The sequence below is a fragment of the Cherax quadricarinatus genome, chromosome 24 (assembly GCF_038502225.1).
Source record: "Cherax quadricarinatus isolate ZL_2023a chromosome 24, ASM3850222v1, whole genome shotgun sequence".
Classification (NCBI taxonomy): Eukaryota; Metazoa; Arthropoda; class Malacostraca; order Decapoda; family Parastacidae; genus Cherax; species Cherax quadricarinatus.
Window position 1 is genome coordinate 38,540,508 of NC_091315.1, and position 15,134 is coordinate 38,555,641.

The 15,134-nt window shown below is 40.6% G+C and overlaps 1 protein-coding gene across 1 annotated transcript; it reads right to left on the minus strand.

Annotated features, from left to right (window-relative positions):
• Positions 1–513: 513 nt before the first annotated feature.
• On the minus strand, positions 514–14,911 carry LOC138853183 (uncharacterized). The gene is made up of 3 exons (XM_070088491.1): positions 14,766–14,911; positions 10,989–13,662; positions 514–527 (listed from the first exon to the last, which is right to left on the minus strand). Exons 2-3 carry the CDS (start codon positions 13,588–13,590, stop codon positions 514–516), a joined length of 2,616 nt encoding a protein of 871 aa, XP_069944592.1. The 5' UTR covers positions 13,591–13,662; positions 14,766–14,911.
• Positions 14,912–15,134: the final 223 nt, after the last annotated feature.

The following is a 15,134-nucleotide window of genomic DNA, read 5'->3' on the forward strand; positions in this document are numbered from 1 at the left end:
AGGACGTTCAATAGAACTAAGTCACGCTGATTTTGATGGGTTAATCTACGTTAAAACTGCACAATTTAACACAGCCGTATAAACATAACAACCAGATGTATTTCTGGCTCTTTACGAGCGACTGACGCATCACACAGCCCTTCAATTACTACTTTCACTCACAACATATCAAAATTTTGATAGAAAAAGTTGTGAGTTAAGCTGCATTACTTTTATTGTAGTATGTTAGCGTGTGTGTAAGTTGTTTATGCGTGTGTGTGTGTGTAAGTTGTTCATGCGTGTGTGTGTGTGTGTAAGTTGTTGATGCGTGTGTGTGTGTGTAAGTTGTTGATGCTTGTGTGTGTGTGTAAGTTGTTGATGCTTGTGTGTGTGTGTGTGTGTGTGTGTGTGTGTGTGTGTGTGTGTGTGTGTGTGTGTGTGTGTGTGTGTGTAAGTTGGCCTGAAGCATCAACGCACTTGCCAAGACTGTCTAATATAATTTAAGAGAAATTATGTTATATTATATTGAAGGTTTTAGTTCTGGATACCTATAAATACAAGAAATCATTAACACAGTGTCAAAACAGAAAACAAAACCTACAGTATAGTTTGATTTGATAACACAGAGAACATCGTGTATGCTCAGAGAAGGTATAGTGAATTTTGTGGTTACCCAGGTAACCACAATACAGTAGGTATCCACAATACTTTGGTACCCACAATACCCAAGTAACCACAATACCGAGGTAATCACAGTACAGTAGGTATCCACAATACCCAAGTACTCACAATACCTACGTAATCACAATACCTAAGTATCCACAATACCCAGGTATCCACAATACCCATGTAACCACAGTACAGTAGGCATCAACAATACCCAGGTATCCACAATACCCAGGTAACCACAATACCCAGGTAACCACAATACCCGGGCAACCACAATACCAAGGTAATCACAAATACTCAAATAACCACAATAGGTAACCCTCTTCCCCGGGATACCTGAAAAGTATAATACTGAAGTATCCGCACCAGGTATCCCCTCCCCGGGAATATTTAATTATGTCCTTAGTACAGACATTGTTTAAATATATGATTAGTGTTCTCTGTAAAGGCATATGTAATTAACCTAATTAACCTAAATAAAAATTATTATTATTATTATTATTATTATTATTATTATTATTATTATTATTATTATTATTATTAAATGTTACTGTTAGAATAAATACGAGCGTGGAACAGAACAGCATACTTGAGAACACAGCAACAGGTGTGGGAACAGAACAACAGGTGTGGTAATAAATTAGCAGAAGTGGTGAATAATCAACAGGTGTGGGAACTTATCAACAGGTGTGGGAACTAATCAACAGGCGTGGGAACTAATCAACAGATGTGGGAACTAATCAACAGGCGTGGTAACTAATCAACAGGTGTGGGAACTAATCAACAGGTGTGGTAACTAATCAACAGGTGTGGTAACTAATCAACAAGTGTGGTAACTAATCAACAGGTGTGGTAACTAATCAACAGGTGTGGGAACTAATCAACAGGTGTGGGAACTAATCAACAGGTGTTGGAAGAAAACAAAACAGACTCAAAGAACAAACGGGAAAAAAATAACAGATATTTAAGCAAAGCAACAGGCGAGTGAGTAAAATAACAGACGTAGGAACAAAACAACAGGAGTATGAAAGAAGCAACAGGAGTGGGAACAAAACAACAGGAGTGGAAAAAAAACAACAGGAGTAGGAACAAAAAGTAACAGGAATGTGAACAAAAACCAACAACAGCGGGAACAAAAACAACAGTCAGTGATGAACAATGGTACAATAGCAACTTCGGGGATCAAAAGAGCTTAAAAGTTTTTTGAACATAATTTAAGTTCTTTGTTATTTGTTCACTTTTAGTCTCTTGTTAAGCGCATCAGTTTACCCTTCAACAAATTCTTATTGTTCACCAGAGTTCACTAGCGATCATAATGAACATTTTATGAATGATTTTTTTCCGAAGCTCTGTTTGTAATTGTTCACTGTCGTTCGTCATTGTTCATCATTGTTCATTGATGTTCATCATTGTTCACTGTTCAAATCCAATCCCTGAATTCCGTTTTAATTCGTTAATATTATCTATGACAACGTTTATTTTGATGTGTGTGTGGAGCTGCTCTCTCCTGCCTCGGATCACACCTAACTTCATCCTGTTTCTCCCCCCCCCATGAACTAAGACCATTACTAAGGTCTGGCAGAAGGGTCTAGGACCTAACAGATAAAATTAGACCTCTCAGACTTTCGCTCACTCGCGCTGCAGGTTACAACTCACTGACGATCATTAAGGGTGACGTCAAATGACGTTTCGGTCTGTGCTGGACCGTCATCAAGTCTTGCCTAGATAATGGCTCAGCAAGGACCGAAACATCGTCTGAAGTTCCAGAGTTAGTTGTGAATTGTTCCAGTCACGGTATTGAGTACCAGTTAACAGTAGTTCCACTCACGGTATTTGTTCTAGTTAGCAATTGTTCCAACCAGGGTATTGTGTACTAGTTAGTAGTTGTACCAGCCAGGGCATTGTATAATAGTAGTTGTACCAGCCAGGGTATTGTGTACTAATTAGTAGTTGTACCAGCCAAGGTATTGTGTACTAGTTAGTAATTGTTCCAGCCAGGGCATTGTGTACTAGTTAGTAGTTGTACCAGCCACGGTAATGTGTACTAAATAGTAGTTGTTCCAGAAAGGGTATTGTGTACTAGTCAGTAGTTGTTCCAGCCAGGGTATTGGATCCAAGTAGTTGTTCCAGCCAGGGTATTTTGTACTAGTTAGTAGTTGTTCCAGCGAAGATATTGTGTACTAGTTAGTAGTTGTACCAGCCAGGGTATTGTGTACTAGTTAGTAGTTGTACCAGCCAGGGTATTGTGTACTAGTTACTTGTACCAGCCAGGGTATTGTGTACTAGTTAGTAGTTGTACCAGCCAGAGTATTGTATACTAGTTAGTAATTGTACCAGCCAGGGTATTGTGTACTAGTTAGTAGTTGTACCAGCCAGGGTATTGTGTACTAGTTAGTAGTTGTACCAGCAGGGTATTGTAAACTAGTTAGTAGTTGTACCAGCCAGGGTATTGTGTACTAGTTAGTAGTTGCACCAGCCACGGTATTGTATACTAGTTAGTAGTTGTTACAGCCAGGGTATTGTGTACTAGTTAGTTGTACCAGCCAGGGTACTGTGTACTAGTTAGTTGTACCAGCCAGGGTATTGTGTACTAGTTAGTTGTACCAGCTAGGGTATTGTGCACTAGTTAGTAGTTGTACCAGCCAGGGTATTGCGTACTAGTTAGTAGTTGTACCAGCCAGGGTATTGTGTACTAGTTAGTAGTTGTACCAGTCAGGGTATTGTGTACTAGTTAGTAGTTGTACCAGCCAGGCTATTGTGTACTAGTTAGTAGTTGTACCAGCCAGTGTATTGTGTACTAGTTAGTAGTTGTACCAGCCAGGGTATTGTGTACTAGTTAGGAGTTGTACCAGCCAAGATATTGTGTACTAGTTAGTAGTTATACCAGCCAGGGTATTGGGTACTAGTTGGTAGTTATACCTGCCAGGGTATTGTGTACTAGTTAATAGTTGTTCCAGCCAGGGTATTGTGTACTTGTTAGCAGTTGTATCAGCCAGGGCATTGAGTACTAGTTAGTAGTTGTACCAGCCTGGGTATTGTGAACTAGCTAGTAGTTGTACTAGCCAGGGTATTGTGTGCTAGTTAGTTGTACCAGCCGGGGTATTGTATACTAGTTTGTAGTTGTACCAGCAAGGGTATTGTATACAAGTTAGTAGTTGTACCAGCCAGGGTATTGTGTACTAGATAGTAGATGTACCAGCCAGGGTATTGTATAATAGTTAGTAGATGTACCAGCCAGGGTATTGTGTACTAGTTAGTAGTTGTACCAGCCAGAGTATTGTGTACTAGTTAGTAGTTGTACCAGCCAGAATATTGTGTACTAGTTAGTAGTTGTACCAGCCAGGGTATTGTGTACTAGTTAGTAGTTGTACCAGCCAGAGTACTGTGTACTAGTTAGTTTTTGTACCAGCCAGGGTATTGTGTACTAGTTATTAGTTGTACCAGCCTGGGTATTGCGTACTAGTTAGTAGTTGCACCAGCCAGGTATTGTATACTAGTTAGTAGTTGTACCAGCCAGGGTATTGTATACTAGTTAGTAATTGTACCAGCGAGGGTATTTTGTACTAGTTAGTAGTTGTACCAGCCAGGGTATTGTGTACTAGTTAGTAGTTGTACCAGCCAGGGTATAGTGTACTAGTTAGTAGTTGTACCAGCCAGGGTATAGTGCACTAGTTAGTAGTTGTACAAGCCAAGGTATTGTGTACTAGCTAGTAGTTGTACCAGCCCGGGTATTGTGTTCCAATTAGTAGTTGTACGAGCCAGGGTATTGTATACTAGTTAGTAGGTGTACCAGGCAGGGTATTGTGTACTATTTAGTAGTTGTACCAGTCAAAGTACTGTGTACTAGTTAGTAGTGTACCAGGCAGGGTATTGTGTACTAGATAGTAGTTGTACCAGCCTGGGTATTGTGTACTAGTTAATAGTTGTACCAGGCAGGGTATTGTGTACTAGTTAGTAGTTGTACCAGCCAGGGTATTGTGTACTTGTTAGTAGTTGTACCAGCCAGGGTATTGTGTACCAGTTAGTAGTTGTACCAGCCAGGGTATTGTGTACTGTTTAGTAGTTGTACCAGCCAGAGTATTGTGTACTAGTTAGCAGTTGTACCAGCCAGGGTATTGTGTACTAGTTAGTAGTTGTACCAGCCAGAGTATTGTGTACTAGTTAGTAGTTGTACCAGCCATGGTATTGTGTACTAGTTAGTAGTTGTACCAGTCAGGGTATTGTGTACCAGTTAGTAGTTGTACCAGCCAGGGTATTGTGTACTATTTAGTAGTTTTACCAGTCAGGGTATTGTGTACTAGTTAGAAGTTGTAGCAGCCAGGGTATTGTGTACTAGTTACTAGTTTTACCAGCCAGGGTATTGTATACTAATTAGTAGTTGTACCAGCCAGGGTATTGTGTACTAGTTAGTAGTTGTACCAGCCAGGGTATAGTGCACTAGTTAGTAGTTGTACCAGCCAGGGTACTGTGTACTAGCTAGTAGTTGTACCAGCCCGGGTATTGTGTTCCAATTAGTAGTTGTACCAGCCAGGGTATTGTATACTAGTTAGTAGTTGTACCAGGCAGGGTATTGTGTACTATTTAGTAGTTGTACCAGTCAGGGTACTGTGTACTAGTTATTAGTGTACCAGCCAGGGTATTGTTTACTAGTCAGTAGTTGTACCAGCCAGGGTATAGTGTACTAGTTAGTAGTTGTACCAGCCAGAGTATTGTGCACTAGTTAGTGGTTGTACCAGCCAGGGTATTGTGTACTAGTTAGTAGTTGTACCAGCCAGGGTATTGTGTACCAGTTAGTAGTTGTACCAGCCAGGGTATTGCGTACTATTTAGTAGTTGTACCAGCCAGGGTATTGTGTACTAGTTAGAAGTTGTAGCAGCCAGGGTATTGTGAACTAGTTACTAGTTGTACCAGCCAAGGTATTGTGTACTAGTTAGTAGTTGTACCAGCCAGGGTATTGTGTATTAGTTAGTTGTTGTACCAGCCAGGGTATTGTGTACTAGATAGTAGTTGTACCATCCAGGGTATTGTGTACTAGTTAGCAGTTGTACCAGCCAGGGTATTGTATACTAGTTAGCAGTTCTACCAACCAGGCTATTGTGTATTAGTTAGTTGTACCAGCCAGGGTATTGGTTACTAGTTAGTAGTTGTACCAGTCAGGGTATTGTGTAGTAGTTAGTAGTTGTACCAGCCAGGGTATTGTGTACTAGTTAGTAGTTGTACCAGCCTGGGTATTGTATACTAGTTAGTAGTTGTACCAGCCAGGGTATTGCGTACTATTTAGTGGTTGTACCAGTCAGGGTATTGTGTACTAGTTAGTAGTTGTATCAGCCTGGGTATTGTGTACTAGTTAGTAGTTGTACCAGCCTGGTTATTGTGTACTAGTTAGTAGTTGTTCCAGCCAGGATATTGTGTACTAGTTAGTATTTGTACCAGCCAGGGTATTGTATACTAATTAGTAGTTGTACCAGCCAGGGTATTGTGTACTAGTTAGTAGTTGTACCAACCTGGGTATTGTGTAATAGTTAGTAGTTGTACCAGCCAGTGTATTGTGTACTAGTTAGTTGTACCAGCCAGGGTATTGTGTACTAGTTAGTAGTTGTACCTGCCAGGGTATTGTGTACTATTTAGTAATCGTACCAGCCAGGGTATTGTGTACTAGTTAGTAGTTGTACCAGCCAGGGTATTGTGTACTAGTTAGTAGTTGTACCAGCCAGAGTATTGTGTACTAGTTAGTAGTTGTACCAGCCATGGTATTGTGTACTAGTTAGTAGTTGTACCAGTCAGGGTATTGTATACCAGTTAGTAGTTGTACCAGCCAGGGTATTGTGTACTATTTAGTAGTTTTACCAGTCAGGGTATTGTGTACTAGTTAGAAGTTGTAGCAGCCAGGGTATTGTGTACTAGTTACTAGTTTTACCAGCCAGGGTATTGTATACTAATTAGTAGTTGTACCAGCCAGGGTATTGTGTACTAGTTAGTAGTTGTACCAGCCAGGGTATAGTGCACTAGTTAGTAGTTGTACCAGCCAGGGTACTGTGTACTAGCTAGTAGTTGTACCAGCCCGGGTATTGTGTTCCAATTAGTAGTTGTACCAGCCAGGGTATTGTATACTAGTTAGTAGTTGTACCAGGCAGGGTATTGTGTACTATTTAGTAGTTGTACCAGTCAGGGTACTGTGTACTAGTTATTAGTGTACCAGCCAGGGTATTGTGTACTAGTTAGTAGTTGTACCAGCCAGGGTATAGTGTACTAGTTAGTAGTTGTACCAGCCAGAGTATTGTGCACTAGTTAGTGGTTGTACCAGCCAGGGTATTGTGTACTAGTTAGTAGTTGTACCAGCCAGGGTATTGTGTACCAGTTAGTAGTTGTACCAGCCAGGGTATTGTGTACTATTTAGTAGTTGTACCAGCCAGGGTATTGTGTACTAGTTAGAAGTTGTAGCAGCCAGGGTATTGTGAACTAGTTACTAGTTGTACCAGCCAAGGTATTGTGTACTAGTTAGTAGTTGTACCAGCCAGGGTATTGTGTATTAGTTAGTTGTTGTACCAGCCAGGGTATTGTGTACTAGTTAGTAGTTGTACCATCCAGGGTATTGTGTACTAGTTAGCAGTTGTACCAGCCAGGGTATTGTATACTAGTTAGCAGTTCTACCAACCAGGCTATTGTGTATTAGTTAGTTGTACCAGCCAGGGTATTGTGTACTAGTTAGTAGTTGTACCAGTCAGGGTATTGTGTAGTAGTTAGTAGTTGTACCAGCCAGGGTATTGTGTACTAGTTAGTAGTTGTACCAGCCTGGGTATTGTATACTAGTTAGTAGTTGTACCAGCCAGGGTATTGCGTACTATTTAGTGGTTGTACCAGTCAGGGTATTGTGTACTAGTTAGTAGTTGTATCAGCCTGGGTATTGTGTACTAGTTAGTAGTTGTACCAGCCTGGTTATTGTGTACTAGTTAGTAGTTGTTCCAGCCAGGATATTGTGTACTAGTTAGTATTTGTACCAGCCAGGGTATTGTATACTAATTAGTAGTTGTACCAGCCAGGGTATTGTGTACTAGTTAGTAGTTGTACCAACCTGGGTATTGTGTAATAGTTAGTAGTTGTACCAGCCAGTGTATTGTGTACTAGTTAGTTGTACCAGCCAGGGTATTGTGTACTAGTTAGTAGTTGTACCAGCCAGGGTATTGTGTACTATTTAGTAATTGTACCAGCCAGGGTATTGTGTACTAGTTAGTAGTTGTACCAGCCAGGGTATTGTGTACTAGTTAGTAGTTGTACCAGCCAGGGTATTGTGTACCAGTTAGTAGTTGTACCAGCCTGGGTATTGTGTACTAGTTAGTAATTGTACCAGCCAGGGTATTGTGTACTAGTTAGTAGTTGTACCAGCCAGGGTATTGTGTACTAGTTAGTAGTTGTACCAGCCAGGGTATTGTGTACTAGTTAGTAGTTGTACCAGCCAGGGTATTGTGTACTAGTTAGTAGTTGTAGCAACCAGGGTATTGTGTACTAGTTAGTAGTTGTACCAGCCACGGTATTGTGTACCAGTTAGTAGTTGTACCAGCCAGGGTATTGTGTACCAGTTAATAGTTGTACCAGCCAGGGTATTGTGTACCTGTTAGTAGTTGTACCAGCCAGGGTATTGTGTACCAGTTAGTAGTTGTACCAGCCAGGGTATTGTGTACTAGTTAGTAGTTGTACCAGCCAGGGTATTGTGTACTAGTTAGTAGTTGTACCAGCCAGGGTATTGTGTACCAGTTAGTAGTTGTTCCAGCCAGGGTATTGTGTACTAGTTAGTAGTTGTACCAGCCAGGGTATTGTGTACCAGTTAGTAGTTGTACCAGCCAGGGTATTGTGTACTAGTTAGTAGTTGTTCCAGCCAGGGTATTGTGTACCAGTTCGTAGTTGTACCAGCCAGGGTATTGTGTACCAGTTAGTAGTTGTACCAGCCAGGGTATTGTGTACCAGTTAGTAGTTGTACCAGCCAGAATATTGTGTACTAGTTAGTAGTTGTACCTGCCAGGGTATTGTGTACTAGTTAGTAGTTGTACCAGCCAGGGTATTGTGTACTAGTTAGTAGTTGTACCAACCAGGGTATTGTGTACTAGTTAGTAGTTGTACCAACCAGGGTATCGTGTACTAGTTAGTAGTTGTACCAACCAGGGTATTGTGTACTAGTTAGTAGTTGCACCAACCAGGGTATTGTGTACTAGTAAGTAGTTGTACCGGCCAGGGTATTGTGTACCAGTTACTAGTTGTACCAACCAGGGTATTGTGTACTAGTTAGTAGTTGTACCAACCAGGGTATTGTGTACTAGTTAGTAGTTGTACCAGCCAGGGTATTGTGTACTAGTTAGTAGTTGTACCTACCAGGGTATTGTGTGCTAGTTAGTAGTTGTACCAACCAGGGTATTTTGTACTAGTTAGTAGTTGTACCAACCAGGGTATTGTGTACGAGTTAGTAGTTGTACCAACCAGGTTATTGTGTACCAGTTAGTAGTTGTACCAACCAGGGCATTGTGTACTAATTAGTAGTTGTACCAGCCAGGGTATTGTGTACTAGTTAGTAGTTGTACCAACCATGGTATTGTGTACTAGTTAGTAGTTGTACCAGCCGGGGTATTGTGTACTAGTTAGCAGTTGTACCAACCAGGGTATTGTGTACCAGTTAGTAGTTGTACCAACCAGGGTATTGTGTACTAGTTAGTAGTTGTACCAACCATGGTATTGTATACTAGTTAGTAGTTGTACTGTTACACTCCAAGTATTGTAACAACTATTTCCTTCTTTTTAGAGCATAACAATTTTGGTCAGAGAGGTTAGGGTAATAATAATGATCCTCCGGAAAGCCTAATTTTAATTAAGTATATTCATAATATAACAAAAGCCAGTTATAATATACGAATTATCGTATATAAGTTAAGAATACATGTTTCTTCTATAGTATCCAACATATACATAAGGCTTTTGTAACAGACAATTAGGAGGATATCCTAGATATAACATATATATAAATGGAGATTACTTTATACATTAAAGTCTTGTTTCCCAATTGGAAGCAGTCAGAATAAAACAGAATATGTCCAGGCCGGCTAATAAATCTTGGCCAGTTACCAGAGACGAGCAGGAGTGTTCTCGTTGGCTGCTACTTCTTCACTGCTCGTCCCTCAACCTTGAGCATACAGGTAAAGTGGGTCACGTGACGTGACTCACCAACACTCAGTAGAGTAGTTGAACATAAAGGGGGGGGGGGGAAGGGGGGGTTATAACCATCGAACATCACGGCTAACTACACACCGGCACACCGGGCGGCAGGCAGGTTACTATAGCTCCAATTAAACTTATCATGGCCATGTTACATAAATTATAATTGTTAATAAGAATTAATCTTAATAATACAAGGACGTTCATTTCCAATTTAGCTATTAAAGGAAATGACCGCAATGTAATATTAAAGGAAGGTTAACCATAGGGGCATGACACCCCGGCCCACAAGCAAATATCTCGGTGTTTAAGATGCTGATGGAGTAGAAGAAACCAACCAGCTGGTATAGGGATGGAGGTACATCATTCCAAGGTTAGTCATCCACTTGCTAGAACTGGTCCAGAAACTGCTTGACTGCAAAGAATTTCCGTAGTTAAGCCATATTAGGAGCGAGAGAGAGCATCGGCTAACACGTTGCTCGAACCCTTTATGTGAAAAATGGAGATCCGGTAAGGTTGGATCCTTAAAGCCCAGCGTAATATTCTAACATTTTTTGATTTCATAGAATTTATGAATGTCAGAGGATTATGGTCTGAGTAGAATACAGTGCCTGCATTTATCACATGAGGAGTATAACCGAGGTATACGTCAAAGTGTTCTAAGGACAACACTAAAGCCAGGGCTTCTTTTTCTATAGTTGAATAAGATCTTTGATATTCTTTTAATTTATAGGAAAAATAACATATTGGATGTAGAATATTACCGTTTTGGAAGGATTGCAATAAGACAGCACCTATAGCTGCATCACTGGCATCACAATGGAGGGTGAAAGGAATTTGGAAATTGGGTGCACGCAATACTGGGGCAGAGGAAAGGAAACGTTTTAAACGTTTAAAAGCTTGTTCACAATTCTCGTCCCAATTAAATTTATATTTAGGACTGGTCAATCTAGTCAGGGGGGAGGCAACTTGAGCAAAGTTTGGGCAAAAACGCCTGTAATAAGTAGCCATCCCCAAAAATCGTTGGAGGGCTTTCCTGTCTTGAGGAGACGGGAAATTTAAAATAGCTTGGACCTTTAATTGGTCGGGGGCTACTAGTCCCTTCCCTATTTTAAAACCGAGATATTTAATCTGGGCTTTACCAAAGTCACATTTTTGTAAATTTACAGTGAAATTGTGTTTCTGCAATGCTTTCAGTAGTTGCTCTAATCTTTGTAAATGAGACTGCCAGTCATCACTAAAAACCACCAGGTCGTCTAAGTATGCCTCTACACCTTCTAAGGGTTGGACTAAAATGTTCATAATTCTCTGGAAAGAGGAGGCGGCGTTACACAAGCCGAAAGGCATAACCTTATACGTAAATAGTCCGTTCTTAACTACGAACCCGGAAATCTCTTGGGCCCTAGGAGTTAATGGCACCTGGTAATACCCTCTCAGCAAGTCTAATCTGGTCACAAAGTTGGCACCGGCTACAGCATCTATTAAATCATCAATCCTTGGTAATGGAAACCCATCTGGTTTGGCGATTGAATTTACTTTACGGTAATCCGTGCATAGGCGTACGGTACCATCGGGTTTTGGGACCAATAAACAGGGAGAGGCCCAAGGTGTCCAACTGGGTTCTATCAAATTATATTCCAGTAATGTATTTATTTCTTGTTGAATTAATTCTTGCTTAGCAGGAGAGACCCGGTAAGGGGATTGCTTTATTGGACTATCTTCTAACAATTCAATATCGTGGAAACCCAATGTACAAGGAGTAGGGATATCTTTGAAGATGGAGTTATATTTAGTGATTAACTCTTTGATTTGAGATTTTTGGGAGGTAGGAAGAACTTCCAGGAAATGGTCTAGTTCTTTTAAAACTTCAGAATTATGTAGTCTAAATTCTCTTACTTCCCTTACAGTGTCATTCCTTATTTCAGTGGATGTAGGTTGAATAGAGGTAATAATAGTAGGGAGAAGGCTAGACTCGTACTTCTTTAAGTTATCTATGTGATACCTCTTAATTTTCTTACGACGTCCTGGTTCACGGACCAGATAATTCACCTCATTTTCTTTGTCTACTATTTCATATGGCCCCAAATATCTAGGTTTTAAAGAATGTCCTGGAATTAAGTTTTTAACTAACACTAATTCATTCGGAGAGAATGAACGAGATTTAGCCTTTTGGTCATAAGATTTCTTCATTTTGGCTTGAGCTTCTGACAGATTCACGGCAGCTAAGCTTTTTAATTTGGAGAGAGGTTCTTTCCAAAGTAGAGGACTGGGATGAAGAGGTCCTCTCTTCCCTATCCAAGAATCTCGTAATATGGCTAGGGGTCCTCGCACCTGATGTCCAAAAATCAAGTCAAATGGAGAGTATTTAGTACTTTCTTGTTCAGCTTCACGGAGGGCGAAGAGAAGAAAGGGTAAACCTTCGTCCCATTCACGAGAATATTGCTCACAGTAAGCACGTAAAGTAGATTTAAGGGTTTGGTGGAATCTTTCTAGCACTCCTTGTGACTGGGGATGATATGCTGTAGAGAGGATCTGTCTTACTCCTAATCGAGACATAGCCTCTTTAAAAACCTTAGACGTAAAATTAGAACCTTGGTCAGATTGAATTTCACGTGGTATGCCTACTTGAGCAAAGAAGCGTATTAAAGCTCTTACTATATTTCTGGAATTAATTTTGGACATGGGGATAGCATCAGGATACCGAGTTGCCATATCTATGATAGTGAAGATATACTGGTTACCCCTTTTTGTGCGGGGCAACGGTCCTACACAATCAATAACTAATCTTTCAAAAGGTTCTTCAGGACATTTTATTGGAAGTAAAGGGGCAGACGCGGGATTGTGCGCCGTTTTGCCTATTATTTGACAAACGTGGCATTTCCGTAGTTTGTCAGCAATATAAGTCCTCATCTGAGGCCAAAAAAAATATTTCCTTATCTTTTTCTCTGTCTTACGAGATCCTAAATGACCTCCCAGTGGATTATCATGTGCTAGTTCAAATACCATATTACGTAAGGGCGATGGCACCACTAACAAGTTTCCTTTTGAACTCAAATCATTATCATTATTTCTCTTCCAAAGAAAACCGTCTTCATCTAAAAGGTAACCTTCCTCTTTATCCTTATTGGTTAAACTTTTATCGTCCTTTAGAGCTAAAAGAAATTCTTCTTTATTACATTTTCTAGCTAGGTCCGCAGGGACTGGTAAAACTTTGTCACCTGTGGGTCTCGACTGAATTGCTTCGCTAAACAGGAAGTTCAAACCTAATTCATCGGACATTTCTAAAGGCTGTTGAATATCCAAATTGTTAGAGTTCTTAGCCATGGCTCTGGTGACCACATTAAGGGGAAATAAATCCAGCCCTGCCTCAGAGGCTTCTAAGGCATAATTTACATCACAAGGATTATCTAAAACCAGAGGCTCTCTGGGTATCTCCAATTGATCAATTTCGTTCCCGATTAATAGATCCACGCCGGCAATGGGGAAAGGTTTATCTGAAAGTCCCACATTGATCCAGCCTACATATCCAGGCAGTTCTACATAAATCCTTATAATAGGGACCTTTATTATTGTGCCTCCGTAAGCCTCTAATAATACGTCTAGCCGGGGTTCACTACTAGTAGGTAACTTTACCAGGTTTGATCTTAATAAAGAGAGATAGCTGCCAGTATCTCGAAAGGTCGTGATATTTACTAACCTCTCTTTACAGAGTCCGAACTTCCCCTGGGAAAAGTAGGGTTCCATAGCTACTCGGACCTTTTCTTCTGAAGCACTGTCGTGGTAAAGTCATCTATTAGACGGTCTGCTAGATGAGGCCTGAAAAGGTAGAGATTCATGATCCAGAGTTTCATACTTCCGAGAGGAATTTATTACCTGGGTAGGATATCTCCCTCTTGGTTGGGTTTTATCTTCCCGCTGTTTATGCCAACACTGGGACTGTCTATGACCTAACTTTTTACAAAAAAGGCACAGTGGTAATTGATCTTTAGGATACTGTCTGGAGAAAGAGCCGTTTGTCACCTGTTTTTTGTCTGAATACACCTTCAAAGGTTCGCCAGCTGGAGCTTTCCTAGCCGTCAATCTTGAACTAAAACCTTGGGAGGTAGATTTCTTTTCCGGGGCCTTAGACATTTCTGTGGTTATAGCATGGGAAATTTCAAAGTGATCTGCGTGGGCGGCAGTATCTAACAAGTTAGTAGTGGGAAATGTCAAAAGATAAGTATGCACCCTCTCTGGAAAATATTTAAAAAGGTCTTCATGCAACATCAGCTGGGAAAGTGACTCGACTGAGGCGGCTCCCGCGGCCCTACGCCAACGCTCGAAAGCAGAGAGCTTTTCCCTGGCAAAGTCCACCCAAGACTGCTGAGGATATTTCTTCAGAGTTCTAAACATCTTCAAATAACTGACAGGTAATAAATCATAAGCTTTCAGAAGACAATCTTTTACCTGAGTATAATCAGAATATTGTTCAAAAGGTAAGTTGGCAGTTATGGTTTGGGCTTTTCCTATTAAAGATGAATGTATTAAAGCAGCCCAATATTTAGGAGGCCATTGCATCACCTTCGCCTGATTTTCGAATGCTTCAAAAAATGAATCTAAATTATCCTCCGTAAATTTAGGCATCAAAGAGGCTGCTTTACCAAGGTCAAATGAAGGGATTGTATACATATTACTGGATTCTCTTTTCTTCCTCAGTACTTCCCGTTCATAAAGCAAAGATTCACGTTCAAAATTCTCCCTTTTTAACTTTCTCTGGGCTTCTACAAAGGAGGTTTGAAGCAATAAAATACGTTCTAGACGTTCAAAATTCTCCTTAGATTGAATAGTAGTCAAAAGGGCTAAAGAGATTTGAGGTGGAACGTGTTCATCATCCAAAAGGACTTCTTGTTCTGTTTCAAAACTATCTGTAAATGGTTTACCTGGATCCGTTTCTTTAGTGTGATTGAGTTCTGTTCCCCATATAGTCCTTGGAGATGGAATTGGAGTCGTTGTAGCAGCGTAGCGTTTCCGAGTATCAGGAAGTTCATGTCCGTCGTCTCCAGTAGGGGTTGTTAGCGTCGTAGTTTCGGCCTCGGGCGTCTGTAGAAAAGAATTCAAAAAGGAAGGAATATCTGCTTCTCCATTCTCGATCTCTGGATCCTGCTCATCTGGAAAAAGGACATTCTGTATCATACATCTGACTGTCTGGGCAGTGAAATGCCTGTCGTATTTTATGCCCAAGCTTCGTGCTAATTGCCAACAAGATTGAAGCTTCAAATTTTGTAATTTCTCCTTTGTTATATCTTCAA

Bases quoted from the DNA above. Each gene is read 5' to 3' on its own strand.
- LOC138853183 (XM_070088491.1), bottom strand. From the start codon at position 13,590: ATGGAACCCTACTTTTCCCAGGGGAAGTTCGGACTCTGTAAAGAGAGG.